This window comes from Notolabrus celidotus, chromosome 21 (assembly GCF_009762535.1).
Source record: "Notolabrus celidotus isolate fNotCel1 chromosome 21, fNotCel1.pri, whole genome shotgun sequence".
In the NCBI taxonomy this organism is placed as follows: Eukaryota; Metazoa; Chordata; class Actinopteri; order Labriformes; family Labridae; genus Notolabrus; species Notolabrus celidotus.
Window position 1 is genome coordinate 8534948 of NC_048292.1, and position 23496 is coordinate 8558443.

General features: G+C 38.9%; 1 protein-coding gene across 3 annotated transcripts in view; it reads left to right on the forward strand.

Moving 5' to 3' along the window:
- gsap (gamma-secretase activating protein) overlaps positions 1 to 23496 on the forward strand; it is a 46442-nt gene that overhangs the window by 687 nt on the left and 22259 nt on the right. The window contains exons 2-25 of one of the 3 annotated variants that reach the window (XM_034673423.1): positions 535 to 605; positions 1510 to 1566; positions 1657 to 1726; positions 1997 to 2044; positions 2140 to 2228; positions 2631 to 2700; positions 2805 to 2854; positions 3190 to 3300; positions 3413 to 3469; positions 3579 to 3625; positions 5225 to 5310; positions 5461 to 5463; positions 5941 to 6018; positions 6107 to 6193; positions 6401 to 6493; positions 6646 to 6814; positions 7273 to 7363; positions 10127 to 10196; positions 13752 to 13831; positions 13980 to 14060; positions 14512 to 14634; positions 14808 to 14863; positions 17328 to 17359; positions 20542 to 20603. In XM_034673423.1, the coding sequence (XP_034529314.1) occupies positions 535 to 605; positions 1510 to 1566; positions 1657 to 1726; positions 1997 to 2044; positions 2140 to 2228; positions 2631 to 2700; positions 2805 to 2854; positions 3190 to 3300; positions 3413 to 3469; positions 3579 to 3625; positions 5225 to 5310; positions 5461 to 5463; positions 5941 to 6018; positions 6107 to 6193; positions 6401 to 6493; positions 6646 to 6814; positions 7273 to 7363; positions 10127 to 10196; positions 13752 to 13831; positions 13980 to 14060; positions 14512 to 14634; positions 14808 to 14863; positions 17328 to 17359; positions 20542 to 20603 (1781 nt within the window). Of the gene's footprint in view, positions 1 to 534; positions 606 to 1318; positions 1433 to 1509; positions 1567 to 1656; positions 1727 to 1996; positions 2045 to 2139; positions 2229 to 2630; positions 2701 to 2804; positions 2855 to 3189; positions 3301 to 3412; positions 3470 to 3578; positions 3626 to 5224; positions 5311 to 5460; positions 5464 to 5940; positions 6019 to 6106; positions 6194 to 6400; positions 6494 to 6645; positions 6815 to 7272; positions 7364 to 10126; positions 10197 to 13751; positions 13832 to 13979; positions 14061 to 14511; positions 14635 to 14807; positions 14864 to 17327; positions 17360 to 20541; positions 20604 to 23496 lie in introns of those variants that run through there. The other 2 variants (XM_034673426.1, XM_034673424.1) reach the window with 2 other exon arrangements.

The following is a 23496-nucleotide window of genomic DNA, read 5'->3' on the forward strand; positions in this document are numbered from 1 at the left end:
ATCAGAATCAGAAACACTTTATTCATCCCAGGACAGTCTCTCTATTTCAGAATGTAAACATGAAGTTACACAATATGAGGAAAAATATAAGAAAATTGTCAATTTTATGTTAAATACAAAATACAATATAATACAAATAAATAAATCCTTTTTAAAGAGTTTTTTTTTTTTAAATACATAAATAAATAAATGAATAAATACAAAAAGATAAGTAAAACAAAATATTAGAGTACAATAAAATAAAAAGGCTTTAAGAATATGACTACATCACATCGAAAATGATAGATGAAGAGCGTTAAAATAATAAATGCAAAGTAAATAAAAAACAATAAATAATCAAATAAAATTAAAACATTTAATTAGTTGTATAAAAACTAAAAATAATAACAATTAAAAGTAAAACGCGTTTAAAAGGATGAAGTCACATAAAAAAAACATCTGGAACATATTACATCTTTTTTTGTGTCAGGGCACATTGTTGTTCTTTTTTGTTATGCTATGGTGTGTATGATGTTGATCATAATTACCCTGCAGAATACTCTGGAGAAGTGGACACTCGCATCCTGAACATCGAGAGAGATGGGGGCATCCTTTACTCCTGGAAGGTAGGTCCAAAGGAAAGACACTGGATTTATTTAGATTATTTTCTAATCCTAAATATTCCACATAATGGTTACATTTATACTTAAAGTACCAACATAAAACATACATTCTACTCACCTCATCAGTCATTTAAATACACCCAAATCTTTACTATCTATGAAATGTAGTTGAACTTCACATCTCTATTAAAGCCAATGCAGCCACTTAAAGTAGCTTGAACTGACTGTCAAACTGTATTTGTGTAATGTTTATTCAACAACTTAAGTTATCTGCTTCTCTCTGTTCCTTGTTGAAGTTTTAAGGAAGTACTATCATCAAAAAATCTAAGATACCATTTAAAATCACACCATTGGCTCATCATTACACAGACTCTCTTTGTTCTCTTGAACAGATTGTCTCTGTAATCCTGCTTGACATATTTGGTATTTTAGGAAACTGTGTGATCCTTGCTTGAATTTAAAATAAAGCTCTGTGTTTAAAGCTTGCCTCTCTGCACAACATACATTTTTAACGACAGGCCTGCCAAAGAGTCTGCGGGTTTAGCAGGTTAAAGACAGCGTGCAGCCTGCAAAGAGGAAATAATCTCTTTTTTTAGTGCAAGGTTCACAGTTTTATGCACGCCTTGCTGTGCCTTTAGTTTCAGGGTCGACTCCCTTTTACTTGAAATCTTCTGAACCAAAAAAAGGTGGATTCTGGTTTGAAGTGAAGCAGGTCTAGTTGGGATAATCAGCAGGGTCGACTCAGGTAATGAAGAGGTCAAGCATGATGTTCCATGTGTCGTCAGTGTGGTGGAAGACCCCTGTGGGAACCAAGGTCCAATTGGTCAGAGGTGATTAGGATTATCGATTTCTGCTGTTTGATTGATTTAAAGACGCATGACCTAACTTTAGGACTCTACTCTGACAGGGAGCGACAGGGACTACAAGGATCGGGAAACTTGACCCAAACACCAAACAGAACAAGGTATTATGTGTTTCACAGTTTTTTCCTTTTTGTTTATACGCCTATATGTGCATGCTAGTTCAAGTGTGGGTTTGTTTTCTCTCACAACAGCTCCTGTACACATTTGACAAGCAGGTGTGTGTCAGCAGCTGCTCCCTGAACAAAGAGGAGACGCTGCTAGGTGAGCCAGAAAATAAATCAAAGCAGCAGCAGGCATTGTTAGAAATACTGTGTTCTAACCCCAAAAAGTGGGCTAGTAAGGGAGAAGTTCAGAATAATCTGATCTTCAAGGAGTTCCTGAATTTGTCTTGAGTTTTCCCTTTGACATAAAAAAGCATTTTTGTTGCAAAGCAAAATCAGAGCTCAGGAAAATGCTGATTTAGGTAATGTGTACGGAAAATGTATGTAAATCAAGTCACATGACTTTCCCCCTGTGCTTTTTCCCTCTCAGCTGTCAGCTTGGCACAAAACACCAGAGGAGAGGAGCGCCTCAAACCAAGTACCATCCTCCCTCTTTGTCTTTTACACACCATTGTATCCTCATGGAATATTCAACATAATGAAATTTCAATCCCATTCTTTGTCTCTTCTTAGTATCTAAGTGTCTTACTCTCCTGATTGAGATCCATCCCATCAACAATACCAAAGTCCTCAAAGCTGTAGACTGCAGGGTCAAAGTGCAGGTGGAGTTTATGTGATTTGTCTTGTCCACTTTCAAACAGTGTTTTTTTTTCAAGCCCCGAGCTGATGCTGCAGTTCTGGACCATTGGAGCTTACAGTGTACAAGTGCCACAGCTCATTTATTTTTCAAGCTAGCTGAAAGTGCATTTTTTATCTGTCTCCTTTTTCTTAGTTATGTCTTTTTTATCTTCAGAGGAATGATATTAACATATATTTTATTATGACACTGCAGATATTACCCTTGTGCTCCTTTAGAGTTTGTTGCTGGAATTATACATTTAGAGGAAAAACTAAGAGTGTTTGACACTTGCATTTAAATATGGAAATAAGCTATCTGTCATCTGGTAATTGTTGGAACTCCCACATTTAACATGCTGACTAATGTTTCCTGTGGCTGTCTCCAGTTCCTCAATTCAGAAACTGACAGGAGATCAGTGCTGGAGAGCCACCTGCTGCTGATAACTGAGGATGGATGTGAGTCAGTCTGTGTGCCCTTTTGCTCGTTTAACACAAACATCTGCATTATGTAGTGTAATAATATATAATGGGTCGTTAATGCAGCCTTCTGTTTGTTCCAGATGTGGATCTCTATCATGTGCTGCTGACTAAACAGGAGGGTTATAGAGTGGTATGTTTGGCCTTACATTTACCTTCATGATAGATAGATAGATAGATAGATAGATAGATAGATAGATAGATAGATAGATAGATAGATAGATAGATAGATAGATAGATAGCGAGCAGCTAACTAGATTCACTTTAAACTACATTGAGGATTTTCCTGGTGAGTTCCATGCAGATTTTTAAAGGTAAATAACGTAATAATCAAAAAGGTTTAGTAAGAGTAGGAAAGCTATATTTTGATCTCATTGTCTAGCCATAAAATAAACCCTCATGTCCTCTTCGGGAACTCTGCATTAAGAATTCAGTGCGGTTTAATATGAATGTGTTTCTGTGAACCAGGTGATGGCGAATCCTGAGCGTTTGACCAAAACAGCAGAGCGAATTGTGGAGGACTTTCACTGGGTCCAGTGGGACGGACACACGCAAAGACTCTACCATCTAACTCATAATGTGAGATATATACTCACAGACATATACAGCTCTACTTGTGGGGACATTGCAATAAATTACAATCAGTGTTCTAAACAGAAGATTCAAAACATCTGTATTACATCGTTCACAGGTGAAGTTCCTGATGCGATGTGTTCAGTTTTACCCCAACCACAACTGTGAAATCATGGTAAGTCAACTTTTAGGATGCTAATTAATCCGATTAACACTCTTTTGCACATAATCACAATAAGACTTGATAATAAATGATTATCCTGCTTTGTTTTGCTCCCTCACAGTTGGAGTTCCCGTTAGAGTTGCCTGCTAATCCTTTCAGTACAGTCAAGTAAGACAACAACTACTCAACAGAATTAACTTCTAAATCAGTACACATGTAAAAAACATGTTTTCTCTGCAGCCATTTATTTTGTAATACCCTTTATAAAATAGTTCTGACATGCAATCAGTGACACTAAAAGGGAATTCCTGCCCCCATTCCAAAAAGTTGTGAGGCTGTAAAATGCTGATAGGAAAAGACTGCAGTGTTTTACAAATCATTTTAACCTTTTATTCAATTGACAATACTGCAAAGACAACATATCAAATGTTGAAAAGTATTATGGAAAATATGCTCGTTTTAAATTTGATACCAGCAACACCTATCAAAAAAGTTGGGACATACACTGAAAAAGTTGTGTAATGCTAAAAAAAAAACACACCTGGAGGAACATCTCCCAACAACATTAGGTTAATTTTCAACAGGTTAGCTGCATGAGTGGGTATAGAAAGGGCATTCCAGAGAGGCTGAGTCTATCCGAAGTAAAGATTCGAAGATGTTAAGCGCTTTGTAAAAGAGACTGCATGAGAAAATAGTTCAACTATTGAAATGCGAAGAATTTGGGGATTTCATCATCTGTTGTTCATGGTGTCATCAAAAGATTCAGAGAATTTGGAGATAAGGCTAACAACTGGTACTGGATGTGCAAGATCTTTTGGTTCTCAGGGGGCAACTGCATTGAAAACAGACATGACTCTGTAGTGGAAATCACTGCATGAGCACAGACGTGAATACAGTTTGTAAGGGCATCCATAAATGCAAGCTAAAACTACACCATGCAAGAAGGAAACTGTATATTAACATGATACAGATACACAGGTGATTTCTCTGGGCCAGAGCCCGTTTAAAATGGACTGAGGTGAAGTGGGAAACTGTCCTGTGGTCTGAGGATCCAAAATGTCAAATGTTTATTCTTTTTGGAAATCATGGACACCATGTCCTCTGGTCAGGAGGGGACCAGTGCACAGCTCAAAAGCCAGCATCCATGGTGGTCAGGGGATTTGGGGATGCAAGAGAGCTCATGGCATAGCCAGTGTGCACATCGGGGAAGGCACCTTTGATGCGGAACAATATACAGGTTTTGGCAAAACATACTGTATGCTGCTATACACACAATGCCTCTTCAGGGATGACCTTTGATTTTCAGCAACCACATTCTGCACAGACTACAATGGTTTCCCAGTAGAAGCATCTTAGTGCTTAACTGGCCGACCTGCAGTCTCAGCTTGTCACCCATTGCAAACATTCATCACATCTGCTGAACTGTTGAGCAGCTGAATTCTTATATCAGGCAAGAAAGGGACAAAATAATACTTTAAAATCTCCAGAAACTGGTCTCCTCGGCTCCCAAATGTTAGAAGAGTGTGTGTTGTTAAAAGAACAGGAGATGTAACACAATGGTAAACATGCCACTCTCCCAATTTGATAAAAGAATGTTGTTGGCATGAAGTTTAAAATGAGCATATATGTTTCACATAACAATAGAATTTTTCAATTTGCAAACCACCAAGTTTTGTTTTTTTTCTTTCTCATTTATTTTTTAAAAATGGGGTTTTAAATTTCAGTTTGTTGTGCTCTTGTTGTTGTAACTGTGTGTGTGCCCATCAGGTTTGTCAATCTGGGTTTTGACCATTATCACATGGAGAGACCGGAGCAGGAGCTTGTTAGGATGGAGGTGTTCACAAACAGAATAGGTAACATGTCTACACACGTTAACACTATCCTTTAACATGTGCTGTGTTTTATTCTCTTGCACATTAAATTTAAAAAAAAAAAAGAACATTAAAGTTGCAGGACTAATTCTGTGTATTTGTTTGTCTTTCATTTCTCTTTGTGAAAACAAGAAAGTAAGTGCAGCACTTGTGTACACAAAAAAATATAGAATAATTTTGTGCTTGAGCCCCATACATTAGAAAATCAATCTTATTTAAGAATGCTGCTACAGTTTAATACCAAAATGATTTCAATCAATATCAGGCAAATCATTTTTCCGCTTAAGCAGAAGACGACTCAAATTTGGAGAAGATAACATTCTTCTTAAAAGTATTTTTAGATAACAGTGGGTCCACCTTCAAAGATATATAACTACTACTTTATAACTACGACTTGATTGGCTCACTGTATTGAAGACTAAATCTTTGATTCTAATAAACAAATATCTCAATCTTTCCTAACCCACAACTCTTAACGTATTAAACTCCATAAATAACTTGATATATTTTCCTTTTGAAAATGACACTAATTATTCAATGTCATTAATTATGATGAATATAAAGTCCTTAATGTATTAATCTAAACCTGCTCTGTTCTATGATCTGCTTTAGGTAGCATGTGTGTGTGCTACAGCCAACTAATAAAGGACAAACATGAAGTGATGTACACCGTGGTCTTACTCCACAAAGGTGTGTATTTCTCTGTCTATTGCCATCCATTTGTTTTTATATATTAAGAAATCTGGTACAAAGTGAGATTTTCTTACTGCTCTTGCAGACTGCAGTAAGACCTTCAGGGAATCTCTGGGCAGTGACCAGTCCTCACAGAAAGCCTCACAGCTTCATCCGCTCTTCATCCCTATAGGTCAGTGCACACTGACATCAGAATCTTTATAAATTCAACCAAGTCTGAGTTTTTCTGCAAAAATGCATTCCCTACTTGTGCATTCAAGGCAGATGCACAAATACAAACAAGAGTGTGTGTCCTCATGCAGCTCAATAAATGTCTGCTGTGCAGACTGAATACTAACACATGCTCTGACAGTGATGGCTGTGTTATTTCTGTATGTAGGTTACTACATCCTGGTGTACCTGCAGGGTTATTTCCTCCATTGTATCAACACCAGGCAGCAGGAGATGCTCTGTCACTCCCTCTTTCTCTCAGGTAAGACGAGCTGAGGCTGAGTGATGTCTGTGGAGTACTTTTTTTTTACCACTTTTTCTCTGCTGCAGAACTTTTTCCTGAATATTTATGGGTAAAATCAGAGTTTGCCAAATATAGAAGTCTTACTATGCCTCTGTTAACAACCTCTCAAGGTCCTGATGTAGACTTGGGTCTGCAGTGTCCGTCGGCTAACATCACAGTGCTGCATTCAGAGGAAGACTCTAATGGTAAACTTTTGGATCAGGCAACTGGGAGGATCCACTCTGCTGAGCTCAGCTCTGCCTACCTGCTGCAGATACTGCGATCAGACACTCGGTCTAGGTGAGTGTTTCAGAACTGTATGCAGAATAAAGGATTTATGTACTTTATATTGGGGTTATTATTCGGAAGATATTTCCATGCATAGAGAAGGAGAAAGAAATTATAGGTAGCGGTAGGAACACTGGCAGAAAGAGAAGATATTTTCCATCGACACACCTGCAGCCTCTTTTTAGAATAAACATTAGCTTGAATTTGAATCCCGGCCAGTACACACCTTGGATCCAACCGTCCCGCTCAATAAAGATGCATCTTTTTGCTGTGTTTTTCTTGGACCATATTCATGTATTCATTTATTCATTCATTTTTTAAACTTTCAGCTACTTTTTAAACAGCACATACATCATACCACAGCATCCCACTGTTGGCTCTCTGCCCGGTGCATCTGCTTTTCTGTCTCCGTGTTTGTGTATATTTATGCTGTATGAAAGTAAATTTGTTGTACCTCACCTCCATGCAAGGTGTCCCAGTGGCAAAACTGAACCTCAGCGTCTGGCTGCCCTCCACTGCCTGCTGGTTTACATGGGAAACGACCCAAACCTGGAGCTGAAGGTACAAACGGAGCCAGGAAACGTGTCAGGGGGACAACACTATTGAATTTGAAGCAAATTCATGAATTTTAGTTTAAATTAGCATCAGGTAGCCTCTTTTTCCACCTAAAACAAAGAGATACCACATCATCTTGGACCATAGTGACATTTTTTGTCATGTCAATGTCATTTTAAAAAAGTGAGAAAATCAGTAGCTCCTTGATTAAGGCATTTAGTGCACTTCAGTGGAAATTCAGTAGGTGTCAACCTTGAGTTGGAAGTGAGCTGACTGAGGGAAGAAGACAGAGACAGGAAGAAAAGACAGGATGCTTCACTTGAAGGAGAGAAGACAGACTGAAACAATGACATAAAGGGGATAGATATTTTGTTTGGGCGCAGTGCTCTCTATGACTCAGACTCTATTAGCAGTACACCTAAATTAAGATGTTCCACCTGCTCTGATAGATTGTAATAAATTCTCTCTTTAGAGGTTAAATGAGTCACAAGCTTCATTAGTGCAGCCTGCACTGGGAAATTGGACACCATACAGAACTTTTGTATTCTTTGTCGACTCCATTAAATGGGCCAGTGACACAAAAAGCAGCGGCTTTATCAAAGGTGATGGCTCGTGAATATCTATGCTTTGTTCAAAGCAATTTGTAACTTAAAGAGAGTACTGTGCAAATTGGATCCATTTCTTCCTTTATCGTTCTTCTTTTTCTTCTTCCTAAGACAAATGATATCAGTGTTTGAACAGAAGATTCAAACTAACATTGACAAAGAGATGTTTCTTCAAACAGTTGAGATAATGTCAAGAGAAAAATAGTTTTTACTCAGATGAACTGTGGCTTTGAGTTTTACAGAGACTATCTTAGAGGACATCATAAATGTTTAATGCTTCTTTAATGTAAATATCAGTGAAGCTATTGAAGCTACACCATTCCAAAAGCTCCTATCTGTAGTGAGAAGTGGTTCATTATCAGGCAAGATATCCATTGTTTGAGAAGAGAAGAGAAGAGGGGTCTACTCCCAAATAAGCGGCTAACATCAGCATACTAATGGTGCATTTCGACCAAGAGTGCTGGGGTCTTTTAGCCCCCAGAACTACTTTCCCCTGAACTAAAAGGTTCCTGTGCCCCCATTGTTTTCTGCGTTTCGACCGCGGGCTGAAGTCCTGGGCAGATTGTGCAAATAAGGCCAGTGACGTATTGAGAAAAAAATATATATTAAATAATATTTTGAAATCTTAATAAAAACTAAAATAGTGTGCATTCCCAGGAACTCCCTCTGTGTTTCAACAACTGTGTAAACTCCACAAACACCGTTATGTTCAACCAAAAGTCCCAGGACCTTTGAAAAGTACTACCCCCCCTTAGCAGGGGCTTTTCAAGGGGGAGATTATCTACCCCTGAACTAAATTTAGACCCTGGTTCCTCCGGTCGAAACGCACGTAGTTCAGGGGTAAAGTCCATAGTTCCGCGGTAAAGTTCCTGTGGTAGAAAAATGCCTTAAGGTTCTCCTGTTGGCAACACTGGGATGCTAATAGTTCGCAATTATGTAGGTGTTATTTTAGTTCAGTGTGTTAGGAGTCACCAGCAGGTCAATTCTAGCAGGTGTAAACAAAGTCAGGGGATCTCCAAAGACTCAGGACAAAACTTCTTTGTTTTATGCTAGCATGGTTAAATGTTACATATTTTTAAAATCAAACTATCAGAATAAAAACGTTTTTAGGACACATTTCCTCAAATGTGGAATACATTTTAACACTTAAAATAATAACAATTAATATGACGGTGCTCAACTCAACTCAACTTTATTTATATAGCACCGTTCATACATAAAAACATGCAGCCCAAAGTGCTTCAAAGAATAACATAGAGACAGAAAACAACAGCAGTGGTAAAATTATAAAAGGGATGATTATAAATAAAAGACTTAAAAATACAATAAAATCAATACAGTAAAATTAATAAAATAAGTAATAGTGGAAAGAAAAGTTAAAAATAAGGTAGCGTTAACAAGATCAGATGAATACAAGAAATAAATAGATAAATAAATAATTAAATAAGATAAATTAATGTTAAAGCAATGATTAAAATAGTAGTGATTAAAATAATAATAATAATAATAATGCAGTCCAGGGCTAAAAATAAATCCCTCCAAATTAAAAGCTAGATTAAAAAGGGAAGTCTTAAGTGCTAACTATCTTATTAACCAAAAGTGAATGTATGGTAAAGCTAGAAGCTAATTAGCTTAGTGTGAAAGCTTGAAACAGCTAGCATGGCAGTGTTTAGCATAACAACAGACATGTATTAGCACAACTAACACTGTGATTATCAGGTTTTACCTCTTTGCTATGGCAGCATAGTATATTTGTCACCATAATAGTGAGCCCAGAAGCAGAGACTCCTAGAAGTCACCAGTCTCCATTAAGGAATAGCTTCTACATTAACACAACTTTTGCTTTTGTGCTGACATTTTTGAAATACAGACACATTTTGTCAGTAAGGATTAAAGAGGTTTAGAGTTTTCTTTTTTTTGTTGCTTCAAGTAAAGCCAAGCTAACTGTTGTTATCTGCTTCAAGTCTAAATGCTAGGACAAGCAAACGTGTTGCTAGTAGTAGTAGTAGCAGAAGAGTGTCTTGCTATATTAGCTCTGAGCAAGAGGGGGAATGTTTTCTAAAATATCAAACTTTCTTTTTAATAATAGAAGTTCAGCTAAAGTCATAGATCAGATGAATAAGAGGAACATGCTGTGTCTCTTGTGTTTCTGCCCTGCCTCTAGGTTATTGAGTGGCTGTGTGACAACGTGAACGCCTTCGAGTCCTTTGATCAGATCCAGGAGTTCATTCTGGGTCAGTTTCAGCTAAAGCAGGGGGACAAACGTCTCTTAAGTATCATTTCTTCTTTTTCCTTTTAAAGTCTAGTTCCTTTCTTGCTTTTTTATGTCTCCCTCTGTGTGTGTGGTTACCAGAGTGCTTACATCTTGTCTACACAAAACGGAATTCTTTCATCAAGTCTGTTTGGCTTTCAAATTGCTTCTTGCTGACTTGTGCCAGGCGTGGAGCGTGGGGTCTGGAGAGACAGATTAGAGGATGAATTTAGTTATTTTTAGCCTGCATGGAAGGGTTTGAAAAACATGGTAAAGCCTATATAAACAGACATCAGCACTTTATAGGAAGGGAGAAATAACTGTAGAATAGTACATTTTATTAATGATGCTATATCCTATTAATCAACAATCGTCATCTAGGGAGTAGATTATTATAGGTTGGAGTAATTTACAGCATACATAGCGTATTAAGGGACCTGCTGTAACTTGCTCTGTACACATAGTCCATATTAACACCAGTGGAGCCTTGCAGCAGATGAAGGCAATTATGCTAACCTCATAAAGAAAACATGATTACCACTGCTCAGTAATATTAAGCAATATATCTCTCTTAGACCCTGAAATATGCAGAAATAGAGCCCAATATAACTACCAGTCTTCACACTTATTGAATGATATCATAGGTAAAACTGTCTATAATCATAATATCATTTTAGCCAAGCATATTACTTGCATAAACTTCCAACAATTTCTCTGTCAGGATTAAGAACTAATGTGGGACGGTTAGGAGTCAACTTAAATGCTACATGTTAGCACTCCTAGTATAATTTTGCACTATTGCTTTTGCTTTCTATGAGTAAGCTAGCTCGACAAAGCCTTTAGCATGATGTAATCCAATGCAGTTTATAGATGCTGTACCCTTTAAATTTCAGCATATAATTCATACAGTAAGAGTGACAAGTGAAAGTGTAACCCAAAGAAGACACGGAAAACCAGGAGGAGGGAGCCTGGAGGGGGGGCGAAATATATATATATGACCAAGGGAATTAAATTAAACTTAATTTAATGCATGTACGCTCCTGTGATGTGATGCACACAGTGTGTGTTACTGTAACTGCATGCTGCCATCCTGTCTTATTAAAAGTATGTTATTGCAATTACAAGTTCATCCCATACTACATCTGATTTAGTTACAATGGGGAACATTGGCAGGCATGAAGTAAATGGAAATAACCAGGTTGTGAGTTTAGAGTAAGTTACCATGTTGATCCATGCAGGTTCAAAGACAGCCAGCTTCATGACCAAGCGGCAACCTCTGGTCTAATAATATGAGTCCAATGCGGAAGTGTTAAAAGCTGCAGGTCATCGAGGATCCGCTTGAGGCTGGCTCTGGAAGTACTGGAAACCACATACACACCAATTCAAAAAAGCTGATCTTTACAGCAGAAATAAACATGTTTACAGCCTGGTACAAAAGACGAGTGTAGTCTGGATAGCTCATTTCTTGATCGGCACACACTGTAGGGGGGGGTGAATTTTTTTTTCGAAGATATTGAGATTACGAGTCCTCCAATGAGAGGCACAGCTGACTTGATTGACAGGCTGGAACACTGTAGCTGTTGGCGAGGAGGCTCAAAGCCCGCCTCTTTACGTCACAATCACCCGGCAGCAGCAATATGGCTGCCATCGACGACTGGCCTCAAAACAGCGCTTCAGAAACAGATAGGTTACGTCACAGATCCCACATTCATATTTTATACAGTCTATGATTTCAGCATATAATTCATACAGTAAGAGTGAAAAGTGAAAGTGTAACCCAAAGAAGACAGGGAGAACCAGGAGGAGGGAGCCTGGAGGGGGGGCGGAATATATTCATGACCAAGGGAATTAAATTAAACTTGATTTAATGCATGTACGCTCCTGTGATGTTATGCACACAGTGTTTATTACTGTAACTGCATGTTGTCATCCTGTCTTAGTAAAAGCATGATCTTACAGTTCCAAAAATGCTCACATACTACGTCGGATTTAGTTACAATGGTGAACATTGGCAGGCATGCAGTAAATGAAAATAAACAGGTTGTGATTTTAGAGTAGAGTAAGTTACCATGTTGATCCGTGCAGGTTCAAAGACAGCCAGCTTCATGACACTGAAAACTCTGGCTTCAGGCTCAGCAGACCCGCCGTACCCTCTTGCTTCATGGTATTCCCCCCCTGGTCAAGACTGTACTCTGTTATCTACCATGAACTAAGTACTTGGAAAAACTTTCTTTCAACAGTCAGAAACCTCAAGCAGCACTAGACTCATATCGAACAGCCATCTACTGACACTGTGTTGAATTTGCAGAAAGAGAGATAATGAGATTAACAACAACAAAACAAACAAACAACAGATAAAACAGACTTATAGCTGCAGTGCCTGTAATAATGTTAAAAAATATGTGTCTGATGTTGATTAGACTAATATAAACATTATCAACTATAATGTTGAGTCAGACAGCTCTAAGATTCACATTAACAATTATAATAATGATAATAAAGTAAGAGAAGAAGTTGTGTTGTCTGGCAGTCTGTTTGTTCTGGCCTCAATCTCTGCAGAGAGTTTAATTGTTCCTCCAGAGACTCTGACTGGAAGGAGATTTCAAAAGTCAGGGGAGAAGATTTGTCAGACAGTCACAGGTGCTGCTGCAGACGCCCAAGCTTAAGAAGTTGGCAGAATGTTCACTCAGCACCAAAACAGGATTATCAATACCAGGCTGGTGTTTCTTTAGCTTTCTTGACAGTTTACTAAAGAGAAACAAGAGGATGTTTTCGACAACATTTAGCACAGCCTGAAGGGACGAGAGCACAGCCTTTAGATCTGAATGTATCAATAAACAAGGAAAATATCATCCTCACCTTCACAACAGTGTGAATAAAGTCGGCTGTATTCCCGGGCTTATACCTTATCCTAAAATTGGCGGAACAGTTAAGTAGCCACAAATCCAGCGTATGAAACCACAGCATCTCTGTTCCTGTCGTTCTTACAAACACATGAACTGCACACAGGTTCAACTCCCACTACATACTACAGCACTGCAACTCAAAAACAACACAAGGCAACATCAAGTGCTGGATGTCTGTGTTTTATTTATATACCAAAATAACCTGACAGTGACGCTGAACATTTAGACAAACACCCAAGATTTACAAAAGAATAATTCTTTGTTTTGACTCGTCTGTGAACCAGATTTGTCGATTCCTTTTCATTTCTCTGCAGCTAAGCCTTTGTGGACTGCAGCGTGGTTTCTCTGGGAGAAAAAAAAACCCAAAACACTGGAACTGATTCAAAAAAGGGGACACAAGCTCACCTCAAATACCCCCAATTCTGCAGCTGAAATAACAAACTCCTTTATGACTTACTTCAATAATAAGTATTTTAATTTCAACATCATAAAAGCTGCTCTCGGGCAAAACATTTGTTTAAGTGCCTTGTTTATCTGTGTTGCTGTTGTTTTAAGAATTCTGCATAAGTGTGATTTATGAATTAAAACCTGACTGTTTTCTCTCTTCCTCTCACACACATTCACACAAACAGCCTCTTTGTACAGAATAAGCTTTGAGAAGTCTCTCAGCCTGGATAAAGTCCTGCCTTACTCATCTGTGTTGGACAAGAAGGTACCAACAAACACACAAACACTTACCCATATTTATGGCTGTTGTTACGTGGAAATGTCTGTATATGAATGCATAGAAGAAACACTTGCAGCTATGTTTCTTGCTTATTGCATGCACACTCACACATGTCTGTCTTTATGTGTTCTAGAAGATACCAGTGTGTCTATCAGAGGTCCCTGGGGTGTCATGCACCGCTGACTTACACGTCGAGTCTGTGTTCAAAGGGAAGGTACAATTCTTCAAACACATTTTATCACATTGAGATGGATTTGTATTTAACTGCAGGATTGTTGTATGTGTTGTCAGCGATTAGCTTCTTGTTCTTCTCTTACTTCTTTCATGTTTTTTCCAGAGGCAGTGAATCAAACTAAATTAAGCTCAGTTTCCTGGGATTTAATCGAGCCACTTTGTGTTTGTTACATAACATATAATACATGCTGTAGGTGCATTTTGTAACACCGTGCTGGGAAATGACATCAGCTGAATTCATTCAGATGTTTTAAAAAAAAAGCATTGATATGCAAAACAGTGTGATTTTATTCGTACTGTGTGTGCTTACACGCAGTCCAGATGCAATTATACTATGGTTTTTTTTGGAGCGATGTCCTTGCTGTGTCTCAGTGGAATTGTGTGTGTATGTGTATGTGTATGTGTATGTGTATGTGTGTGTGCACGTGCAGGCAAGGAGTCTCCAGGGTTTCTGGTCAGAGCTGCAGTGGAACACAGAGAGGACAAAATATCTGGATGCTGTTCCTAACCCCAGATATAGAACCGCATACATACAAGCTGACTGGGATAAACTGGTGAGTGTGCCAAAAGAACCCTGTCATGTATATTAACACAAATCACAACATAATTAAATGTTTCCACATTGGAAGTGAGAGTTATTGTTGAGGAGAATGAGAGGAAATGTGTGCTTGTAACTGCAGGTTAGAGTGTATTTTCAGCCCTCACATGCAAGTGTTGCTTGTTTCAGATGTCTGGGAGGAGACCGTCCAGCCTAACAGGTCACACGGAGGAGAACACAAAAAAGTAGGTCTTCCTCCCACTGGAGTGATGTCCGAAAAACAAAAAGCACTAAACTTCACACACGTAGACTTAAAACTGCAAGGATAAAAGGCGTGACCGCACCTGTGTTGAACAGCATTACTTTTCAAAGTCCAATCATAAGAACTGTAATTAATTTCCAAAAACGATTGGGTATGAAAAAGTATTTGAACTTTGAAAAATCATTAGCTATAAAACTCCAGCACAATCTCAGCTAATTACATTCATTTCCCAGTAGAGTAGAATTATAAAAGCCTCTGGGGCACTCAGGACAGAGTCCACGGGTTTACTGTCTACGAGTGATTTCAATCTCACAAAATAAAATAGTCTCTTCATTTTAAAAGGCCTGAATTATTTCCTAAAATAAAAAGTAAATGCTGCACTGTTGCACCAGTGTGGTCTGAAACGATGACTTAAAGATAAGAGCTTCAAATTGCTTAGTCAGTAAAAATACGGAGTGTTATCCTTTAGATACTAATTTTAAAAAACGGTTACAAATTCAGAATCATGCAGGAGTGGATGTACAAAATGTCAAATCAGTGTCCATATGTCGTGCAGTCATTCTGAGATCATTTAGATCGCTCACTGAAGTCCAGGGATCCCTGGTTAATGTGACACCATTTGAACATTTCAGGAGTTCCAGTTTGGGTGCTGTCTCTGTTTTATGTAGATCTTGTAGGCGTGATCTATTGATCCACCTGACGGTAAAGCAGGACTGGTTACATGCTGGTCAACTTCTTGATTTAGTGTTGATTCATGCTAAATTTGTGATGCGGTTGCCCACTTACATCAGTCTGATTAGCGGCACTTGAATGCTTAACTCGTAGGTGTAAACTCAGAGCACTTTGGTAATTTCAGGACCGTTTGACACAAAGTGCATAGGGGAGAACAGGGTTCTTTTTACTTTAACACTTTTTACTGTTTTGATGATTGCTCATCATCAAAACATCTTTCAATAGTCATTCATACATTAAATTGAAGCTTAAGGTGTTGGCTTGAAATGTGTATCCCTCTCATTTTCCAACTCATTGTAACAAAGAGGCAAATAACTATCAAAGACACTCTGACACATTACACACTATGGGGTTGGTTGTCACACACTATGGGCTTGGTTGTCACAATGGTATTTCAATGGGAAAATCTTTTAAAAAAGGCAAGAAGGCAGAACTAAATTTGAAAGTTTAATTGCACTGACAAGTGATAGGTCTACATAACTTAATGCATTTTAACATAAAATGAGCAAGAAACATGAACAGGAAACACATCTTTAGGCCAGCCTATATAACAACATAAAGAACAAAACAAATAGGCCGAACAATAATGGCCGACTCAACTAGGCGTTACATGTGACAACCAACCCCAAAGAGAATGTGACGACCAACCTGGAATTTTTTGCTAGCATCAAGGCTAACAACCATCTAACAAGTAGTTAGCTAGCTAATACAAATCTAAACTATAGCTTTCCCCTCACACTTTGTAAGGGTAACACTTGTTTTGTTATAAACCCGTCGTTTAAAAGCCTAGAAGAAAAATACTGAGGAGCTGAATATTTACAATTTGACATGAAAAACACAGTGCCCTCTGGTGGCGAGATATAACGAGTGTGCCAACCAACCCGTGTGACAACCAACCCTGTTCTCCCCTACTACTTCTGACTTTTCAGCTGAAGCCATCTGGGAATTTTTTGTGGCATTTAAAAGCACCACAACGTAGTGGCGTCACTTCAGTGTGCAAATAGCACACGATTGGAGAAATGAACGTGTCACTTATAGACCTTGATCTAATTGCGATTATTCTTTGAACGCTGCCAGCCCTGCTAAAAATATAATCAGATATTTTGATGTGTCCTGTCTGGATCCTCAAATGAGCTCGTTCCTTAATTTTCATGACCTGTTGGGAGCCCTGATAAGTATGCCTCTACTCACTCTTCACCGATGTGTTGTCATGAATATTAATGCACGTCAGGATTGTGGATGGCATAAGTTAAGTTTCCATGACCAAAGTCAGTGAAAAGTATCCTGGAAACACTGCCACAAAGACAAAACCGTGTCCTCACTAGCTTACCAGATTACACTTGAATATAAAATATTCACTTAGAATCAAATAGAGCCCTTGAATAGTTGATGACGAAATGGCTTGATGGTCAGCATGTACCTAAATGCACCACAGATGTAAACCTGCTCTGAATTACTCATACCTCTCTCCTGTTTGCACTCATGATCAAACCAACAGCTTTTTCAGTTTATAATTAGCCTCCCTCAGGCCAAACTCCAGCACCTGCTTCAAAACTTTTTTTTTCCTTTACATAGTTTCAATATATTTTTGCTGCCGACTGCAGCAGTCCAGCATTATACCGCCTCGGCTTACAGCATAAAAAGTAAGACTCTTATTATAATGCTGGCTGGAGGGATTGTTTTCACAGTCAAAGCTTTTCTTTTTTTTTTTGCAGAGTTCTATCAATGGTGGACACCTGGTGTCTGGGTAAGACCGCATGAGCAAAAACACACAAACACTCAAGCTGAAATCTATAGATGCTACACACACAAACATACACAGCACACACACACACACACACACACACACACACACACAGAGTGTGAATGTCATAAATAACAGCATTGCGCTTCAAAGTGGCTGCAAGTGTGTTTGTGTTTGTGTGCTCTTCTGAGATCGCATACTTCATGGCCACTGGAGAATTCAACCAAACACAATCACCACGCTAATTTATCTTGGAAGGAGAGAGGACTGTAGAGAAGAAAGGGAGAAGAGGGCAGGAAGGGAGAAGTAGTGAGAAGAAAACATAAAAGGAGGGGTGGAAGAATGCTACAATTATATAACAGTGGGGAGTCACTTCCTTCCTCGGTCTCCCTTCTCTTTATGTTCCTCTCTTTCTCTCTCTCTCTCTCTCTCTCTCTCTCTCTCTCTCTCTCTCTCTCTCTCTCTCTCTCTCATGACTCCAGTGAATAAGTCATCCACAACACAGGACCTTCCTTTACCTCAGTTTGCTCACATGGATGATCGCATACATCCACAGCCCCCCTGCTAATTCACTTGTAAAACACATGCGCTCACTACAGTTCAAATTACAGATGATAGCACTCATAAGAAGCTGCCTCAGTGGTTTTCTTGGAAGTGTGAGAACAACTTCCCAAGAGGGTAATGATATGTCTCTGTGGGTTAAAAACAAGTCAATGCTGATCACGAATACAATTTAACTTCACTGTTTTCTATTCATTCTGAGACTTTTGGATTCCTATTAATCAACAAAAAAAATCTTAGTGGCCATAATGTTTTTAAGCAGGCAGAAAGGTAGGACCCAAGCACAGATGGTTACAGGGAGATTTGATTGTGATCAAATTGCAGCCTGCAACAATAAACACCAAATATACCAGATAATGATACTCATGTAAGAAGCTAAACAAGCGTTATATCATCTGCGTTAAGTGGTAGCTCAAGGAAGATTTCTCCCATTCATCCCCAGTGTAGTTTGAGATTCCAATTAAAACCCAACTTCAAATTTTCTAATACATGCTAGCACTTATATTTTATTTCCCAGATGTGCAAGAAACTGTCATAATCTGTAGTTCAGGCAAGAAGGTAGGACCCATGGGTAGATGGTTCAAGATAGACTTTAATGATATTGTTTATACTTTACCTAAAGGCTGAAATTTGATGAGACATGATGGCACTCATTCAAAGCTGCCCCAATGGTTTTCTCAAAAATGTTACAAAAGGCTCGGAGGGAAACTAATAGGTCTTCAAATGTTGTTTTTCAAGAACACAAATACAGTTTAACTTGACCATTTTCAATCCTTTGTGAATCATCTGGATGAGTTTTCATCACCAAAAAGTTCTACGAATCATCACAGTCTGTAGTGCAGGCAAGAAGGTAGGACCCAAAAGCAGATGGTTACAGATGGACTTCATTAATGTCGTTTGTTTTTAACGTACAGGCAACAATTTCATCACAGATGTAAAAGGCTGCCCCAATGATTTTCCAACAAGTGTTTTATCACCTGTCTATTCTGGAAGTCGGAGAAGGATGTTAGCTGTTGCAGCTATTGACATAATAAACAGAGAACACTTCCTTTAAAGACTCCAAATACAGACCGACTCTATGATTTCTAATCTATACTGAAGCTTTTTCATCATGCTTATTTTCTTGTACCACAACGTTTCAGGAGTTGTCACAATGTGTGGTAGGACCATTGACTGGATAGAAAGTCTATGGGTAGGACCCAAGCGCAGACAGTTACATACAGATTTTAGAGAGAAAAAATGCGTATAACATCAACAGTATAATGTTTCTAGTTGTGAGTCAGATTCTGCATAGTTGACTTACTGACATGTATGGAAGATACAGCATCAAGAAGGACTGGTAGGCATGCAGACCCAGGGTCGTACAAAAATATCCCAAGAATAAAACACAAAAAAGTGACAAGGATGCAAGAACTGGCAACTCAACTAAAGAAAGACTCCAGCATATGAAGCCTGGGTTATTAGTGAGGTGGAGACTGGTTTAGCTGCCTGGTGGGGAAGGTCAAGCACAGTTATAAATAATGGAGGAATGAAACCATATGAAGATGTTTCAGGGAACTATTTCACTTTGAGTTCAATTTTAAGTGTTGGGTGTGTAAAATAAAACAAGGTTAAGGTTCATGCTGAGAGGCAGCTTCACATACTAACAGTTGCTTATTCTAACTAATCACAAAAGTTAGAAAAGGCTGATGAGACTTTTTCTTAATTCTACAAGTTTTGAGAATTTAAATGTTTACAATAATGAATTGAAATGTTGTGCTTTTAATTACATCACTATGTACTTAAAAAAATAAAATGTAACACTTATACTTACTTAGAGGGCTTATGGGCATCATACCAGAGCTGTTTACACCTGTCTGTTACATTTTTTGTTTCAGGCATGGTTCCTTAAGTTTGTAAAATCCATGCTGAAAAAATAGGCTGATGCTGAGCTGAGCAATTAGTCTAACATGAAATATACATTTTTAATTAGAAAATGTATGTAGAAACTGTTTCTCAGTGTAAGAAAAGTAGAACAAGCACAGTAGCTCATGTCCAAAATATGTAAATTTGATATGTATGACACATTTAAACTGCTGATAGGCACACAATGAATCTGGCAGTGCTGCCTGTCAGTTAGTTTTGCCCTGCTATTGCTATATATATATATATATATATATCTGTTACATACAACACTGGAACATCAAAAAGCCAGCCTCTTGCGTGTCTGCAAAAGTGATCAAAAAGAATATGTGTGCAATAATTTATCTACAGTAACCAGTCTGGAGCTCAGTCCACTTTTTGTGGCTGACATAAGAAAAGCTGCATGCACTCTCACTCACACACACCCAGCGGGATTGCAGCCTCATAACCCCCAAGCTTTGGGATGTATTTTTAAAGCGAATCCCCAGCCCACAAGAATCCATTAATATCTTAGATTCAGTCCTTTTTTTTATTATTAAAGCTATAAACAAGTCAGAGTTTAGGTTTCTTCAATTCCTCCTGATGGCCACTTTAATGATATTACTGCACTGACACACCTTAGGCTACCTGTAGTGTTCGTTGGAGTGTAGATGCAGCATCAAAGGTCTCTTCAAACGCTTCTTTTATGTCCACACTCTCACTTTTTGCCTGGTCTCTTCTAGATAAGAAGCTCGTGCCACTTTTCCAAGAGGAGGACCGACAACAGAGGGCGCTCATAGGCCTGGTGAGAGAAAGAGAGAGACGGTGAAAAGAGTCCCTGCTGCAACTCACAAACACAAACACAAACACAAACACAAACACACACAAAAGCATCATCTCCATATGGCTAGACTCTAAATTTCCTCTATCCTAAGATCTATTGACCCCAAAGTTGCTAAGGGAAGGCTATTTCCTTTTCTAATGTGACAGTGACTTGTGCACAAACCAAGTCTATAAAGAAATACTTTGCACTTACACTAGGCAATAAAAGCAGCATTGTGTTAAGTATGGACTTGCACAGGCTGCATCTACCTTCATAAAAAAGCCTGGATCTCCTTTGTATTCACGCTTGCCAAGGCTAAAGACATCTTGAAACATTTCCCAGTCGCAGTTAAAACTTGAAAGCCGTTAACAACTCCAGACAATGCTCACTAATGCTCTTACAGCTAAATGCTTGCAAATCCCTGCAGCCACTACAGTTGTTCTGTAACAGACACCCATATTGGCACCCCAATACTGCATTAATTTCCAGTCAAGGTGTGCAAGTCAGTACAATGATCTGAGTAAATTAGCATGTGATAATAACAGAGACAAGTGTGGTGCTAGCAGAGAGCATTTGAGTCCCAGCCTGCAAAATATCAGCAACCATTGTTAACGCTCCTTGATTTTGGTGACCCCCGCTGGGACACTTAAACTTTTTCTCTTCATGCTGTTATGTCCCGTTAACATCTGAATCTCATCCTGCTTTCTGCTAACGGTGAAATGAGTCGCTAAAAGGTATCTTTGCCTTGAAAAGTAATTAACTGCACTGTGCAGAGACACTTTTTCTGACACCTACCAATCATCAGCAGTTTCACAGAACGTTATCAGCCAAAACTGAAGTTTGGGTATGAGATCAGCATCTGGGAGGAACAAATGGTATCATATGTAGAACAGATTTTGCAGCCTTGCTAAAACGTCCGCTGAAAGGAGTATTGTCATTATGTAGCATACACTGGCTGGCTTAGTTTAGATTAGCTTGAAACAGGATTGAACTGTAAGCCTTATTCTGTATATAAAGTCCTCTAAAGCCAGCTTATTGACACTTTAGATTCACACATATAGGGGCGGTGGTGGCCAAGTGGTCTAAGCTCCCCACATACAGAGGCTACAGTCCTCGTCGCAGGGGTCGCCGGTTCGATTCCCGGCCGGTCAACCATCTCCTGCATGTCTTCCCCCGCTCTCTACGCCTCGCATTTCCTGTCTCTCTTCAGCTGTACTATACAATAAAGGCAAAAAGGGCAAATCTATATATATATAAAAAGTAATTCACACATATAGATTTAAAAACATCTGTGACTTCTTATGGCTTCTGTGATGGACATTTTCATTTTCTGCTTTGATTTTGGCAACCCCTGTGGACAAAGTGGCACCTTTAATCTCTTTGCTGTTCTTGTAGTGTTTTCTACTGAAAAATCTCATCTGACTTTCCTGTAACAGTCAAACCTATCATTCCCTCTGAATCCTTACCCTAGAAAACGTCAACAAAGGCTTCTTTAGCAGTCTCCTCATCTGACATCAACCCTATTTACAGGCATAAAAAAACTATAAAGCAATAATCAGTCTTCGTCCTGAAGCCTTGTTTGCTTTCTTAGGTCATATGAACGCATCAGTATTAATAAGTCTGTTTCATAACTAGCTAAAAACTCCTTACTGGAGCATTAATGGGGGTTGTGTGAGACATGCAGTGTGTCCATTTACTTTTGGCTTTTGGAAGCTGCCTTCGTTACAGTGCGAGGATTGGGTGGTGGGCTTGTTAATGCAACAATGTGATACCAAAATCAATCATCCTCCAGAAGCTGACTTGTTTCAGGTGAACTACCATAAGACAATAATTAAGTGTGGTCAGTCAAAAGCCTGCAAAATGACACAAAACAGTGTTGAATGTGTCAGGTCACTTTTTTAAAACACACTCAGTTAATACTCAAGTTTGGGTGTTGGGATGGAAACACAAAGGGAACATCCTTAGAAGACACACAAATAAATGTGTTAAGGTTTAAAAATGAGTGGAAACATTAGCTTGGAAACAGGAGAAAACATCAAGCCTGACTCATTCTACAGGGAACAAAATCTGCATATCAAGCCCTCCTAAGCCCACTTAGTCCAGCACAATCCCCCCTTTTAACTCACTGCCATATTCACAGTGAAACATTGAGACATAATGTGGAAATGTGAGGGCGTCCACACACTTTTGGCCACAATGTAGCATCACAATCCTCTGGCTCAAAGTAAAAGTGCCACTCAAAAGTCTTATTAAGGCTTTGGGAACCTTGAAAGCATCACCTGCTGAATGCTGTCAGCCAAATGAATCATTCAGGTAAAGGACCAGACGATCAGTCAGTCATGACAAAATGCTGGGATTTTAAAAGCAGAAAGTCCTTCAACTTTCTGAAAAGGCACTAGTTCCTGTCCTGCCAGTCAAAATCAAAGAGCAGGAGGAGAATAGAAAATAATGACAGAGCCTGGGATGTTGCTTTTGAGATACAGCAGTCCCTTTCTTGAACCGAGTGTGTATTTTCTCCTCGCTGTCACCAACTGTAGTACAAGTAGATGATGCGCAATGGAGGGAATAGGTGGTAAAACACGTCATTGAAGAATTCCTCAGTAGATGCATTCAGCACAGCAGGTTGTTGTCATACAGCAGTTTAACAGCAGCTGTAGGTGAATTGTTCCTCTAACATGGGCTGATATATAGACCACTAAAGATCCATAGTGAAGTGCTGACAGCTGGTGCTTTCCCCCCATAGTCATCTTTTAAGGTAAAACTGCTGTTACGCTTCAGATGAGTCGACACTTTAAAAAAAAGGGCGTTTTAAGGTCCCTGTCTGCAGTTTTTTCCCTCCTGCATGCTGTTTGATGGACAATTTCATATCCTCCAG